The 15,980-nt window shown below is 41.5% G+C and overlaps 1 protein-coding gene across 1 annotated transcript in view; it reads left to right on the forward strand.

The window, feature by feature from the left end:
- Nucleotides 1-15,980, forward strand: part of LOC126267514 (hemicentin-2-like) — a 794,065-nt gene that overhangs the window by 401,445 nt on the left and 376,640 nt on the right. Inside the window, exons 4-5 of the mRNA XM_049972813.1 lie at nt 8,031-8,141; nt 12,065-12,268. Of these exons, the coding sequence (XP_049828770.1) occupies nt 8,031-8,141; nt 12,065-12,268 (315 nt within the window). The remainder of the gene's footprint in view (nt 1-8,030; nt 8,142-12,064; nt 12,269-15,980) is intronic.

Consider the following 15,980-nt stretch of genomic DNA (forward strand, 5'->3'; position numbering starts at 1 on the left):
ATGGAGAACAAATATCTTAATACTGAAGGAGTAATTCAGTGTGTAAAATGAGATGAAAATCTAATAGTAAGTGGGAATTGGTATGTAGTTGTAGATGAGGAATAGAAAAAAAGAGTCACGAGAGAATGGGGCTTAGCTATGAGAACAAGAAAGGAAAAAGACTGATTGAGTTCTACAAAAAATATAATTTACTAATAGCGAATACTCTGTTGAAGAGGACGAGGCATACTTGGAAAAGGCCGAGAGATACGGAAAGAATCCAGTTAGACTACATCGCGGCCAGGCCATTAATCAGAAATCAGATATTGTATTGTAAGGCTTATCCTAGATCAGACGTAGACACACATTATAATCTAGTAATGATGAAGAGTAGGCTGAGGATTAAGGGACTAGTCAGGAAGAATCAAAGCGCAAGGTAAGTAGGATACAGAAGAGCCAACGAACAAAGAGATACTCTTCAAAGTCTCTGAGGTTTTAGATACTGCGAAAATGAATATCGCAGTAGGCAGTTCAGCTGAAGAAGAGTGGACGACTGCAAAGGGTAGTCACAGATGTTGGAAACAAAACCGTAGGTTCGAGTAAGGTAACTGCGAGAAACAATGGATAACTGAAGAAATACTTCAGTTGATCGTTGAAAGAAGGAAGTACAAAAATGTTCAGGGAATTTCAACAACACAGAAGTAAAAGTCACTTAGGAAGGGGAAAAAAAATAGGAAGTGCAGGGAAGCTAAGACAAATGTAAAATATGAAGAAATCAAAAAATAAATGATAGTCGAAAGACAAATGCAGCTAATAGGAAGGCTAAACAACTTTTGCCGGAATGAAAAGTAAGGGCAGTGACAAGAATACAATGCGAATTAATTCAAAGGAGAGAGTGACCAGGTGGAATGCGTACATTAAAGGCCTCTATGAGGGTGAAGACTTGTCGGAAGACGTGATGAAACAGAAATCGACAGGGGGTCCACTCATACAGTCAGAATTTGAAAGAGCTTTGGATGACTTAATATCACATAAGACAGAAGGGGTAGATAACACGCCATGTGAATTTATAAAATTATTGGGGGAAGTGGCAACAAAACGGCTATTCACGTTGGTGAGTAGAATATGTGAGATAGGCGATACATTATTAGGCTTTAGGAAAACCAGCATCCAAACAATTCCGAAGATAGCAAGAGCCAACAATGTGAGGCAATTATCGCACAGTCAGCTTAACAGCTCATGCATCCCAGTTTTGATAAGAACAATCTTCAGAAGAATGATAAATATACTTGAGAAGGTGTTAGATGACGATCAGTTTGGCTTTAGGAACCGTAAAGTCACCAGGGAGGAGGTTCTGACGTTGCGGTTGATAATGGAAGGAAGACAAGGAAAATCAAGACACGTTCATTGCGTTTGTCGAACTGAAAAAACCGTTTTTCAATGTAATACCGTCAAGACGTTCAGTATAGATGTAAGGTAACTGAAAAGAAGGTAATGTACAATATGTACAAGAACCAAGAGGGCGAAATAAGACTCGATGAGCAAGAAAGAAGTTTTAGGATTAAAGAGGGTGTAAGGCTGTGGTGTAGTCTTTCGCCCCTGTGCTCAGATTATACTACGGAAGACGCAATGACGGATATAAATTGAAGGTTCAAAAACAGCATTAAAATTGATGGTGAAAGCACATCAGTAATAAGATTCGCTGATGACACTGCTATCTTCGGTGAAAGCGAACAAGAATTACATGATGTGTTCAATGGAATGAACAGCCTGATGAGTACAGAAAATGGACTCAGTAAACTGAAGAAAGACGAAAGTAATGAGAAGCAGCATAAATGAGAACATGCAGAAACTTAACATCAAAATTATGGATCACGAGAAGGACGAAGTTAAGGAATTCTGCTACCTAGGCAGCAAAAGAAACCATGACAGACGGAGCAAAGAGGCTATAAAAAAACAAACAAACAATGGCGAAATGGGCGTTCCCGGCCTGGAAGAGCCTGCTAATATCAACCTTAGATCTTAATTTGAGAAGAAATTTCTGAGAATATACGTTTGGAGCACAGCATTGTATGGTCGTGAGACATGGAAGGTAGGAAAACTGGAACAGAGAGAACAGCAGCCTTTGAGATGCTAATCTGAGATGAAAATGTTGGCGCTGGAGAAGAATTAGTGGCGGGCCGCATTAAAACAATCAGGAGGCTGATAAGAAACACGACAGTTGGCTCCGTAATTAGTTTCATAACGTTGTTTATCGCAGACGTTAGGGCGTTCCTGGTGACAGGTGAGCATCGGTAGATATCAACAGAGATATGGACCAGCGGAGGGCTACAGGTAGTGCCTACATCATGCTTGTAAAGCTCAGCTAGGAAAATCACTTACAGTAAACAGTATTGTGCCTTGAGTAAGAGGTTGTGACACGATTCAACCACAGAGCATTGGGTACACATGTTGTTTTGTGAATATTTGGATATTAAACTTTCGTAACAAAACTATATTGCGTAACGAAGCTGTTTCCCGTTCTACTGGGCTTCTTTATAGCTACTTCCTTAGTTTGAAGTTGCCTTTTCAAATCATAGTTACTTCACGCAGTGGTAGCTATAGAATATCACTCTAATGTACACTATTGTGATGATGATGCTTAAGAGGGGCTGTTAGATGTGCTTGTAGTCGCTCATGACTAGGGCCCTCAGGAGCTCTTCTAGAAATGATACCAGAAAACCTGACACCATGACGATTTATCCTGAATATAATGTCGTTTCTCCGGATAGGTGGGTGGAGTGAGAGACTTCCCTTCATTATGGAGAAAAGACATACTAAGTTCCGAGGTTGTTGTAGTCTAATAGGAAAGAGGAATCGAGATAATCTGTTACTTGAGTTTCTTGAAAGTGAACCAACGTCTGCTTAATGTCTTGCTCCGATAGGTACAAAGCAATTCATGTGTTCGTTTCAGTGGTAAAAGGTGAACCAAAACTCCACCGACAAACTTTCAGAGATTGTGCAGGGATATATTTCCGATATCTTTGTATTAAGGACCAAGAGCCTCTGGCGGCTCGTTACAGAATATTAATGCAATTATTAGTTATTCGATTCAGTTTGCTGCCGCAATCTCCCCTATTTCTGAAAAATTACCTCCACACCTGAGAATAAGATTTTAATACTCAAAAACCAAAATGTACGACACACAACACAGAGTAACGCAACAACCCTCTCACGAAATACGCACATTTTTATTACAGTGTTATGTCAGCGCACAGTACAACACGTAACAAATGCAGAACTGCTGCTTTACAGGTATTATTGAAATTTCGAGCACATTGATCATGTCAGAGTCTACAGCGACGCACCATCGACTGTCTTACACGTTCAAGAATCCCAATAGTTCAGTGCACTACTTCCGCGGCCACGACAATTCTACAACCAAATGGAGGAGGTTATTAGAGAGGAGGAGGTTATTAGAGACGGAGCGCAAGCTCGGGTGAGGGACGGATGGGGAAGGAAATCGGCCTTGCCCTTTCAAAGGAACTATCCCGGCATTTGCCTGAAGCGATTTAGGGAAATCACGGAAAACCTAAATCAGTATGGCCGGAGACGGGATTGAACCGTCGTCCTCCCGAATGCGAGTCCAGTGTGCTAACCACTGCGCCACCTCGCTCGGTACAACCAAATGAATGACTACCGGAGTCGGATAAACTAGGTTTTTCGAATGCTTTTAGAAGAAGAAGACCATTGGCTTCAAGTTTGGTGACAGTGCTAGCTGCGAAAAAGGACCACCGCGATCTATCCATTGTTGTCGAAAAGAAATGGAATTGTTCTGTAACGATCTTCCAGAGACCATGACTCCCGTATAACAAAATGTTTGGAAAACATCCGTGAACAACCTCAGAGAGTGTGTCGGTGGAATTCTGATTCACTCTGCATAAGTGAAAAAGATTCCCATCGTTCAGGGAGCGATGTGTCAATTTCCTTTCTGTCATGACCATGATTACTGGAAAAACATTGTAGATGCACCAATGTTAAAATTGTCCCTTGAATACTGCCTTCCTGTTATCTTAATATTAAGGTGCCGCTACCACTTATGTACTGTTCAGCGCCTTATAAATGTCCATAAATGCTTAAAATATGTTACGTAAACAATAGCATATCAAGATACTTTTCTGCGATTCTGCGATTGTTGTTGTAATAGCCTACAATAGAACAATTTCCAAAAAAATTAAGACATATCAATAAGGCAATCATCAGATTTGCGAACCTCTTACATACAGTTGAGATTCAGACTTGAGTATCAATTTAAACTACATAGTAATACACTCAATTCTTCTCGGAAATATTGAGATAAGCTAGAGGAGATATTTTGTCTAAACAGTTGCTAGATTATCGGACTCTTGTCTGCTAACATTTGTCAGTGGTTCCTTTGCCTAAGCTCCATTGAATACAGATTAGTCTTCTGTCAGCCACAGAATGTTGTGAAATCAAAGGACCGTTGGGGCAGGCTAATTAGGCGCTGCTAGAAGGGAGTAAGGACCGTGTAATTACGGAACAATTGTAGAGTCTAGAATAATTAAACTGTAAAACAGCTTGCTCACAAAGCTTCAAGTAGCACTCAACTGTACGTACATGTGCAAGATAAGCTTAGCCTGAGTTGTCACATGTACATGAACAGTGTTCTTTCATATATGAAGTCATTAACGTGTTAGAACACGTCTGACAAAAATAGTACACTTTGAGAGGAACACCGAAAGTGTTAAAACAGAAAGCTGACGAGATTTTCACATGTCACTAACGGTTACTAGTGTCATAATGCAGGCCGCAGAAATTCGGTCCGAAGTGAGAAGATTCTAAATTTTCAAATATTTTTCGTACAACAGATAACGTGTTGTACTAGTAGTTTCTTACCCAGACAACATTAACAGCCCAGAAGTACATCTAACTTATTTTGTCTCAAATGTCTGATGCTTACTCACTCAATACGTCTTGAAGGTAGATTACTTTGAAGCCAAAAAGGTAATAATAATTCGACAGCAGATTCAAAGTACAAGTTTTTATTTTATTAATATGCTCGTTATTGATTTAACGATCTGAACTTACATCCCCATGTAGTTTAATACGTCTTGTAAAACAAGACAGAAAATAAAGTTGCACAAAACTCGCAGCAGATACTCTTATTTTTATACCAAAGATAGATTAACATTTAAAGTTAAAAATCTCTAGTAAATTAAAATCAGATCGATTATGCAAAATCATTTAGGATAGCAACAAAACTATGAAACAAAAAGTGCCACTGATTTGTATTCGAAGTGGAAGGAAGTAATATAGAGATCAAATATTTCTTGGTCTACTGGGTTGTTGCCTATGTTACACTTATTGCTTCCAGAGCTTCACATCTACTCATGTTAATGGATTCATTGCATTTTTTTGAAATCTTTTAATTTTTAATATCGACTTGTTTACCAAACCAGAACAAGATTTCGAGAAGACGAAAGTGGAAAACCTTTCAAAATCATACAAATATTGCCTAATAGACCCAGACTATTAGAAGCTTAAGACTGAAACAAGGTGGTAATTGTTTCTCCAGTCTGACAAGTGATTTGCAGCGATTATAATGTCGAATGTTCCTTGATAATCTATAGCCATTCTCTTCAGTAAACTGCTGTGAGGTAATCAAATAAGTGTTTTCATCAGTATTTTCCGAGAATTCTGTCTGGGTCGACGTAGTTCAACTGTTGCTCAACACATGGGAAGCTAACTAAACTCAACATGTAGTAGTTGAGCAACTCCCTTCTTAAATCTTGTTTCACGTTTTCATACACAGCTTGCGTGCGCATATTTGCTCATATGACATCAGTCACACCACAATTGCATTAGACAAACCAGATGTAGGAATGAATATTAACTATACGGTATCATAAGCAGATGAAAGGCGATCCCAAGTTTAGTATTGGAGGGAAGCCTGGAGGGAGAAAATCGTAAAGGAACGCCATGAGATGAATACGCTAAGCTGATTCAGAAGGATGTAGGTTGTAGTAGTTACTCGGAAACAGAGAGTTTTGTACTGGATTGAGTAGAATTGAGAGCTGCATCAAACATGTCGTTGGACTGAAGACCACAACAAACAACAACAACATCATAAGCAGTGACAGTATGCATACTATGCATAAGTTATGACTGAGATCCGTTTTTTATGTCAACTGGAAGTGAGGAATGCTTGAAATATTTGAGGCGATTTGTTTATCAAATCACTAGGTAAATGAGTTTCGGTTTATTTAAACACATCCTTTTGGTCAAAGCTAAGCAAAAAGCATAGTTTTTTTCTAGTACTTGTCATACAATACAAAGATAATGCATTATTACAAAATTTGACTTGCAGATTGTCAGCAGTTGATTGTGTAACGTATGTGTGTGTTATTAGTAAAGTTCAACCTAGAGTAGTTTTTACGTTTAGCCTGTATCTTGCTAAACAAATCAAACTTGCTATAGTTTCTGTCACTTTCAGTGTGCATCCATGACCATCGATACGTTTACCGCACGTACTATCTTTCTTTCACCGGCTGCAGCTGGATAACGCGTGATCTGTGGTTCTCGTCCAGTATACCTGCTAATTATTATCAACTGCAAATGGCCGCCTTCGGTGTCCATTCTGAGCAACTTTCGTAGAAAACTAGTGCAACCAAGCACTTACATCAGAACATTATCGATTCACTAAACTGAAGTAAAGAAAAGTTTTTGAACAAATGAAGGATTACATCTAGATATAAATTTTCGTGTGATTTTAGAGAAAACACTATCTTGCACTAGTAAAGAGTAAACGCTTGGTTAAATTTATTTGTTAAACCAATATGAGAATTTTTCTTTGTTATTCCACTCCTCACAACGTCTGTGCTATGCCCTCCCAATTATTTAACACTTTTAGTATACTTCTCAAATTAAACCGTCGTATTTTCATGTGCACAGCTCATTGACTGGCATCAGTTAGTATACACGTTGCACCCTCATCAACATTATTACTAATTCTTAGTAGTAAGTGTCTCTTTATACCACTTCCAACCACACTTTTTAAATCAGTGTCCAGCAACGACTAAACGTCACATGCTTCAAACCGATGATATCCGCCTTTGAACGCTTCTACCTCTGTCCTCTCTTCAGTCCTTTACTCCTCTTCATACCCTTCCTTGTATATATCGAGATACGTTGTGTGCTTTAAGTAAGAGCTGGTTCACTATGAAGTTTAGTAAACGGCTTTGACGCATTGCTCTACTGTAGCTCCCCGATTCGAATTCACTTTGCACTTGCAAGTTAAAGTACCGCTTTTGACATGCTTTCCCACAAATCGCAGTGCAGATACCACAACCCAACACACTATCTAACGATATTTTATAACTGTCCACACTAACGTACCTACATTCCATCTATCAGGTCTCAAATATTCTCTTCCCCTTCGCTTAAAAGCACAGACAATGCTTACTCCTAACTGGGTATAGCACGTAAGTGAATTTACTATAATTTTACATGATAGAAGTTTTACATAAAAGAAATATGTATGAGCAATTTATATTCGTCTATAAAATACCTACAAAGATAAAATAAATATACCCTGCAAACAAAACAAACGGAGAACGTGTCCACAAGACGTGAATTTAAATCGAACAGTACGTCGGAACAGATATGACAGATTAAGCACATGTTAATATTGTGTCAAGAATATGTAATAATGTTTCATAAATATGATACATTACTGTTGACTTCTCCAGTTTTCTGTATATGTTAGAGAACACTACTAATAAATAAATTACTTTTCCCCTGCTGAGACTTATGCAACGGTTGCACTATGTAACACCCTTTGTCCTCGCAAACAGATTATTAAGTTTTCAAAATTTATATTAACGCTTCCTTTTTATGATGACGTGTAATTTCAGTCTAACCTTCCATAGCATGCCCTGACATCCCATTACTTTCGAGAATTTAAATTCATTAATTATGCTACTGTTACTGAACTCTAATGTGCCGTTACAGAGGAAACACAGCAAAGAAATGCAGTTCTGATTCTGTCCCAGAGCCCCCGGAAGACCTGGTGATTGTGGACGAGAAGGGCAACAACCGGACATCGGTGGTGGGGCCCTACACCGAGGGCTCCAGTCTCTCCCTCAGCTGCGACGTCTTTGGAGGTCAGTACACCGCGGCCTGTGCTGCGCCGGCTGGAATCTTGTATCTGCACAAGGCGAGTAGTTGCGTGATCTTACTTCAGATTATCTTTTGTGCGGTTTCTATTCCGCACTGCAAAGCACTGAACAGTATTTTTTTTGGCACCCTTTTCTTACACTGTATTGATTGTCCTTCTTTGTCTACATTCTGCTGTCCTTTTTGTCAATACATAAGCATTTTGTACTTCCGTTTTATAAGCTATCTTGTACTATAACCTCTCAGAGTCAGGTCTTAATTCATCTTACTATATCAGCCTAACACCTAGGCTTTTTAATTCCACGGTATCCTTTTCTGACGTCTTCTATACTCACGTCTCTTTCCACTTTCCTTCCTTGTCGTCAATGTTTCTGATCCCTACTAAATTACACTCCATTTACCTGACTAAGATTTTCTTTCAATTTAATTTCAGCTTTTCAAATATTAGTTATTTTTTCCAGTTTACTGTTTGTTTCGAAATTGATATTCTTTATTTTATTTATTTACTGCAAGTCATCCCGTTCTTGTTTAAGATACATAGAGGTATTTGATTTGATTTACTTGCTCCATTTTTCCTGTAGTGTATTTATCCTCCATTCCTATGACCTTGTAATCACATTGTTCGTTACTTTGTCATTAGAGTACCTGCGATACTCTTCAGCATTAGCATTCACATTTTCTACCATAATATTCGTAATCTGTTCATCAAAAAATTTTATGGGATTTTAACTTTCACTTTCTGATAAATTCTTCACTTAGCACAAAAATTGTTTTGTAACCTCATCCCAGTAATTACTTAACGAAATACGAGAAAGACAGCAGCTATTGCAGGCTCGTTAGTTCGACATATTTTCCGTTTTTGTCAGCTGTCCTGTCATATTCTCGACTCTCTGCTCTTTATGTTCACTCCCTAATCCCTGAAAATTAATCAAATAGCATGGTATTTTTCAAGTACTTGCTACTGAGTGTTTAGCATAACTGAACGGTTTAAAATTATGTCTTTGTGTGTCATTGACTTACATTGATTTCATCTGCATCGAGCGATACAGTGCATATAATTCATTTCACATGTACTTCTCTCCTCTTCTTTAGGCACGTATCTCATGTTATTCTCAATATTCCAATAGCGGTTTTTGTTCTCTTTCCCCTCCAAAAACCTCAATGGTTCTCATAAGTAAAACATTTTTAGCATATGTGGGAATGTCGACCTTCCCAGCGTACACGTTTGCTGAAAAACTCCGGGGTTTCCAGCCTGGTGGCAGTGTGAAAGCTGTTCATAATTTTTTTCATAGAGTCCAACCAACTTTTAAAACTCACATTAAAAATTACGACTGTTTAGTACCTAGTACCTTCAAGGTGTAATCATAGAAATTAATTTCCATTGCTGTAAGGAACGCGGTACAAATTATAGCGACTGGTAAATACAGTAACCACAACAGAGTCTCCTATTAAAAAAATTAAAACCTCTCACAGTAACATGCTGGTTACTGATAATTAAGTGAAATGCTTTGCCATGTCGTTGAGACTCATTTCTTCTCGAATCTGAACGTCTAAAAATCCAGCCCCCATTCTGTTCTTCTGAGTGTACATAAACATGTATTTTATTTGTCAGTGACGTTCTACGTCCCAAAAAGTAATCATTCACTTTGGATAAATTTTGGGCAGGCAGATTTCACAATCATTGAGATTGTTTTTTAATGACTATGTTCTGTATACAAGATAATTTAGCATATGTAATAAATACAGGTAACACATAATATATTTAGTCTTTAAAAGACAGAAATGATATTTTTCGTTAGTGCTGCAATCATGGCATCTTCTATGGTTCGTCAGAATAGCCTCTAAGAGGCGCAATGCTGTTACGAAGACATTTACTTTATTTTATAGTTTCTCAAACAATGCGAAAAAACGAGTACACTATCAGCTTTGATCACAGCAGTCGACAGAAGGAACTAGTTCTCACTCTTAATATTATAGAAAGGCTGAATCTTTTTAAGTAGAAAATTACAGTGGCTTACTCTTCAATGACTGTTATCTCTTTATAAAACACTCAGGGCTAATGTAGAATGTCTTGTTCAGTTACTGGCATAAGAGTGTTTATACACGAACGACACAGCCACCGAATAATATCTATCACTCGATTACACTTCAGAGGCTTCTCAACCACAATCTTCATATCTTCACTGTATCGATAGTACTTTGACGGTGCCCTTTCTAACTCTTGTTTGGTATTCTGTGGTGTCGCATAAGGATTCCTCAGAGTTAAGAACTAAATGTATTTTACAAATTGTATGCCATATCTAAAAGACACCGTGTTGTCTGCGGAATTATCGATGGAAACTGCCTTAATCTCTTGTAATGTCATTCCGTTCTTATAGAACTAACTGGTACAAGCAACTCAACGGGGTTATTTTCCTAAGATAAGACGACAGTTGCCGACCTCATGATGACGACATACATTCGCTAGGTACCATTTCAAAACTCTGCGACAATTAAGTAAATAAATACTACGACTTATTTTCTGCCCTAATCTGTTTCTGGTGATGTCATTATTAAACTGTAACCTTCGCATAACTATTTTTATTGTCTGCTTAAATCATACAAACAACTAAACTTGTCCCGTTTAAATAATTTTGTGATATGGCTAGTTATACCTGACCCACTGACCAAATGAAGTACAATGTTTCTCTACGGCATTTCAGAATATGATCTTAAATTGCCTTTAGAGACGTATCAGCTAATGGGAAGGCTAAATTTCATACTATTCCTAAGGGCGACAGACTTTTTAATCAACAATTAAGAACAAATACTATACACAAACGACTTGTGAAATCTTTACAATATATGCACGACCTCATAGGCGCTCATTATCTCTCTACTGGAGCAAGTACTTTTCACAGTACCCACAGCCTGGAGAAGACTGGATCGACTGTATTGGCTAATTGGTCACCATCTTCTTCTTTAATTGAAAAATGGACTGAAGGATTTTACATTATATCCACCATGGATCATTTCCAGGAATGTCAAAAATGACCAGAATGAGATTTTCACTCTGCAACGGAGTGTACACAGATATGAAACTTCCTGGCAGATTAAAACTGTGGGCCGGACCGAGACTCGAACTCGGGACCTTTGCCTTTCGCAGGCAAGTGCTCTACCATCTGAGCCACCCAAGCACGGGACGTGTGTCGTGCTTGGGTAGCTCGGATGGCAGAGCACTTGCCTGCGAAAGGCAAAGGTCCCGAGTTCGAGTCTCGGTCCGGTCCGGCCCACAGTTTTAATCTGCCAGGAAGTTTCAATGTCAAAAATGATCACAAACACAGGTGAAAGTAAGATTGTTTGCCCGCCGCTACAGTATTTCCCCTATGGAAATACCCACTGTAACTGAAGGACTATTAGATTTTTGAGGACAAAGAGATGAAAGCATCCTGCATTCAGGGTAATAGCGTTCGTGAAGTAATTGGCAGATAATGGCTTAAGCTTTCAGCGGCACATGTATGAGGTCTCAACGCATAACACATACATGGAGGACAATATTTTGAGAACCACTCATTGACTTTACCTAGTCCCTTCAAAACCATATCTACCAAGGGTATTTCGCTGTTGGTGCACGAAATCGTCATACAAAGATTCACCATCATTAGGGAATTATGGGCTTCTTACCCATAGTTGGGTGAGAAACAGTATCACCATACGAAGACTCACCATCGCTAGAGACATTTGACCCAGTGACAGTCCGTTACCTTGTGACATGACATCCTGCGCCTGCCAGTTAGCAATATGACTCCTCATTCACCCAGTATAGCAGAAAGACAGCGACGTCCATCGATTACAATTTTGGTCTCTGGGAGGTTGCTGTTGAACTTAGCCTACTTATGAGCTTTGATCACAAGAGATATGTGCTGTGCAGGCAAACCAGCACCTACTGTGGAGTGGTACCGGGAAGAGCGACTGGTGAGCAACCAGTCGTCTGCGGTGGGGAAGGGCCGGGTGCGCGCGCAGCTCACCATGGACGGCCTCACGAGGGCAGACCTTCTGACCAGCCTTCGCTGTAGGGCCTCCAACAACGACCGCCGCCCGCCCAAAGAGGCCGCAGTGCTGCTCGACATGAACCGTGAGTATCAGCTACGGCGCTGCTGACATGCTTAGTCACTATCTTATGAACATTGCATCCATGTTACTCGATATCGTTCTTGAGCACCATCTACTGCGCTTTTGACTTGTTTAAGCACTCTCCAATTTTCCTGTTCACCTGCCTAGACGTCAACTGCGAGTACCAGCTACAACACAGATCACCCACCTACTACTGTGTCATGGGTAATGCATCCCTCTAGCTCGGCAACAACCATTGGTACCTGCTTTACCAGCTCTGGCGCTGCTCATTTGGGTTGCCATTGTGAGATAGACGATGGACATGCGTAGCCTGACGTCTACTGTACCAACTACGATGTTGCTGACACACATAGTCTTGTGTCATGGACATTGCACTATGTTAATCGGCCAGCTTGAGTACCAGCTACTGCACTGTGCCATGGACACTGAATGCTCGATATCAACCGTGAGAACCAGATACGTTGCCGCTCACATGCTCAGCCGTTGTGTGATGGGCAATGCATCTGTGTTGCTCGACATCAACAGAGAGAAACAGGTATGGCCCTACTCACCTACCGATTCCCTGCGTTTGGAGCCACGCCTCCTTGTTGCTCGACATTAGCCAGAGTACCAACTGCGTTGCTGATCACCTGCCTAGTCACCATCTCACGAACAGTACATCCGTGTTGCCAGGCATCACATGTGAATTCTAGCTACGATGCTGAACAACCAACTAGAGATTGTGTCATCTACATCTACATCTACATCCATACTCCGCAAGCCACCTGACGGTGTGTGGCAGTGGGTACCGTAAGTACCTCTATCGGTTCTCCCTTCTATTCCAGTCTCGTATTGTTCGTGGAAGGAAAGACTGTCGGTATGCCCCTGTGTGGGCTCTAATCTCTCTGATTTTATCATGGTCTCTTCACGAGATAAACGTCGGGTGGAATAATATACTGCTTGACTCCTCGGTCAAGGTATGTTCTCGAACTTCAACAAAATCCCGTATCGATCTACTGAGCATCTCTCTTACAGAGTCTTCAACTGGAGTTTACCTGTCATCACCGTAACGCTTTTGTGATTACTAAATGAACCTGTAACAAAGCGCGCTGCTCTCCGTTGTATCTTCTCTCTCTCTTCTATCAAACTGTAAGTAGGCTGTTTAGGTTTCCTCATTATGAACGCCACGTAGCGTTCTGTATGAGAAATCACTGGCTGTGCTGTGTGCAGTCTGTGGCTGGTTGGCATTGTTGTAATACTCGCCATTGTAGCGTTGGGCAGTTGGCTGTTAAGGGCGCGAAGCGTTGTGCATTTGGAGGTGAGCCGCCAGCAGTGGTGGATGTTGGGAGAGATATGGCGGAGTTTTGAAATTTGTAAGATTGGATGTCATGAACTGCTAGACATATTTTGACTTTTGATGATATTAAGGTAAATACATTATTTGTTCTCTACTAAAATCTTTCATTTGCTAACTATCCCTATCAGTAGTTAGTGCCTTCCGTAGTTTGAATCTTTTATTTAGCTGACAGTAGTGGCGCTCGCTGTAATGCAGTAGTTCGAGTAACCAAGATTTTTGTGAGGTAAGCGATTTGTGAAACGTATAGGTTAATGTTAGTCAGGGCCATTCTTTTGTAGGGACTATTGAAAGTCAGATTGCGTTGCGCTAAAAAAAATATTGTGTGTCAGTTGAAGCACAGTCATGTATAATTTTTCTAAGGGGACGTTTCAAAACCTATCTGGTACGGATCCCTCACCAGTGAGCAGTATTCAAGCAGTGGGAAAACTACTGTATCGTAACCTACTTCCTTTGTTTTTGGACTGCATTTCCTTAGGATTCTTGCAATGAATATCAGTCTGGCATCTGATTTACCAACGACTAATTTTGTATGGTCATTCCATTTTCAATTACTCCTAATGCCTACTCCCCGATAATTCATGGAATTAACTGCTTCCAGTTGCTGACCTGCTATAGTGTAGCTAAATGATAAAGCATCTTTATTTCAATGTACACTCCTGGAAATGGAAAAAAGAACACATTGACACCGGTGTGTCAGACCCACCATACTTACTCCGGACACTGCGAGAGGGCTGTACAAGCAATGATCACACGCACGGCACAGCGGACACACCAGGAACCGCGGTGTTGGCCGTCGAATGGCGCTAGCTGTGCAGCAGTTGTGCACCGCCGCCGTCAGTGTCAGCCAGTTTGCCGTGGCATACGGAGCTCCATCGCAGTCTTTAACACTGGTAGCATGCAGCGACAGCGTGGACGTGAACCGTATGTGCAGTTGACGGACTTTGAGCGAGGGCGTATATTGGGCATGCGGGAGGCCGGGTGGACGTACCGCCGATTTGCTCAACACGTGGGGCGTGAGGTCTCCACAGTACATCGATGTTGTCGCCAGTGGTCGGCGGAAGGTGCACGTGCCCGTCGACCTGGGACCGGACCGCAGCGACGCACGGATGCACGCCAAGACCGTAGGAACCTACGCAGTGCCGTAGGGGACCGCACCGCCACTTCCCAGCAAATTAGGGACATTGTTGCTCCTGGGGTATCGGCGAGGACCATTCGCAACCGTCTCCATGAAGCTGGGCTACGGTCCTGCACAACCTGCCGTCTTCCGCTCACGCCCCAACATCGTGCAGCCCGCCTCCAGTGGTGTCGCGACAGGCGTGAATGAAGGGACGAATGGAGACGTGTCGCCTTCAGCGATGAGAGTCGCTTCTGCCTTGGTGCCAATGATGGTCGTATTCGTGTTTGGCGCCGTGCAGGTAAGCGCCACAATCAGGACTGCATACGACCGGGGCACACAGGGTCAACACCCGGCATCATGGTGTGGGGAGCGATCTCCTACACAGGCCGTACACCTCTGGTGATCGTCGAGGGGACAGTGAATAGTGCACGGTACATCCAAACCGTCATCGAACCCATCGTTCTACCATTCCTAGACCGGCAAGGGAACTTGCTGTTCCAACAGGACAATGCACGTCCGCATGTATCCCGTGCCACCCAACGTGCTCTAGAAGGTGTAAGTCAACTACCCTGGCCAGCAAGATCTCCGGATCTGTCGCCCATTGAGCATGTTTGGGACTGGATGAAGCGTCGTCTCACGCGGTCTACACGTCCAGCACGAATGCTGGTCCAACTGAGGCGCCAGGTGGAAATGGCATGGCAAGCCGTTCCACAGGAGTACATCCAGCATCTCTACGATCGTCTCCATGGGAGAATAGCAGCCTGCATTTCTGCGAAAGGTGGATATACACTGTACTAGTGCCGACATTGTGCATGCTCTGTTGCCTGTGTTTATGTGGCTGTGGTTCTGTCAGTGTGATCATGTGATGAATCTGACCCCAGGAATGTGTCAATAAAGTTTCCCCTTCCTGGGACAATGAATTCACGGTGTTCTTATTTCATTTTCCAGGAGTGTATTCGTAGCATATTACACTTGTCTACATTGGGATTCAATTGCCATTCTCGGCACCTTGCGGCTATTCGTGGTAGATCCTCCTGCATTTCAGCACAATTTTCCGTTGTTACAACTCTCGATATACTACAGCATTGTCCGAAAAAATCCTCAGTGAACTTCCGATGTTATCCACGAAGTCATTTATATATATTATGAACAGCAACGGTACTACGACACTCACCTGCGGCTCCCCATGAAATCACTCTTACTTCGGAAGACTTCTCTCCACTGAGAATGACCGTCTGCGTTGTGTTATCTAGGAACTCC

Source organism: Schistocerca gregaria, chromosome 4, assembly GCF_023897955.1.
Source record: "Schistocerca gregaria isolate iqSchGreg1 chromosome 4, iqSchGreg1.2, whole genome shotgun sequence".
NCBI classification, from domain to species: domain Eukaryota; kingdom Metazoa; phylum Arthropoda; class Insecta; order Orthoptera; family Acrididae; genus Schistocerca; species Schistocerca gregaria.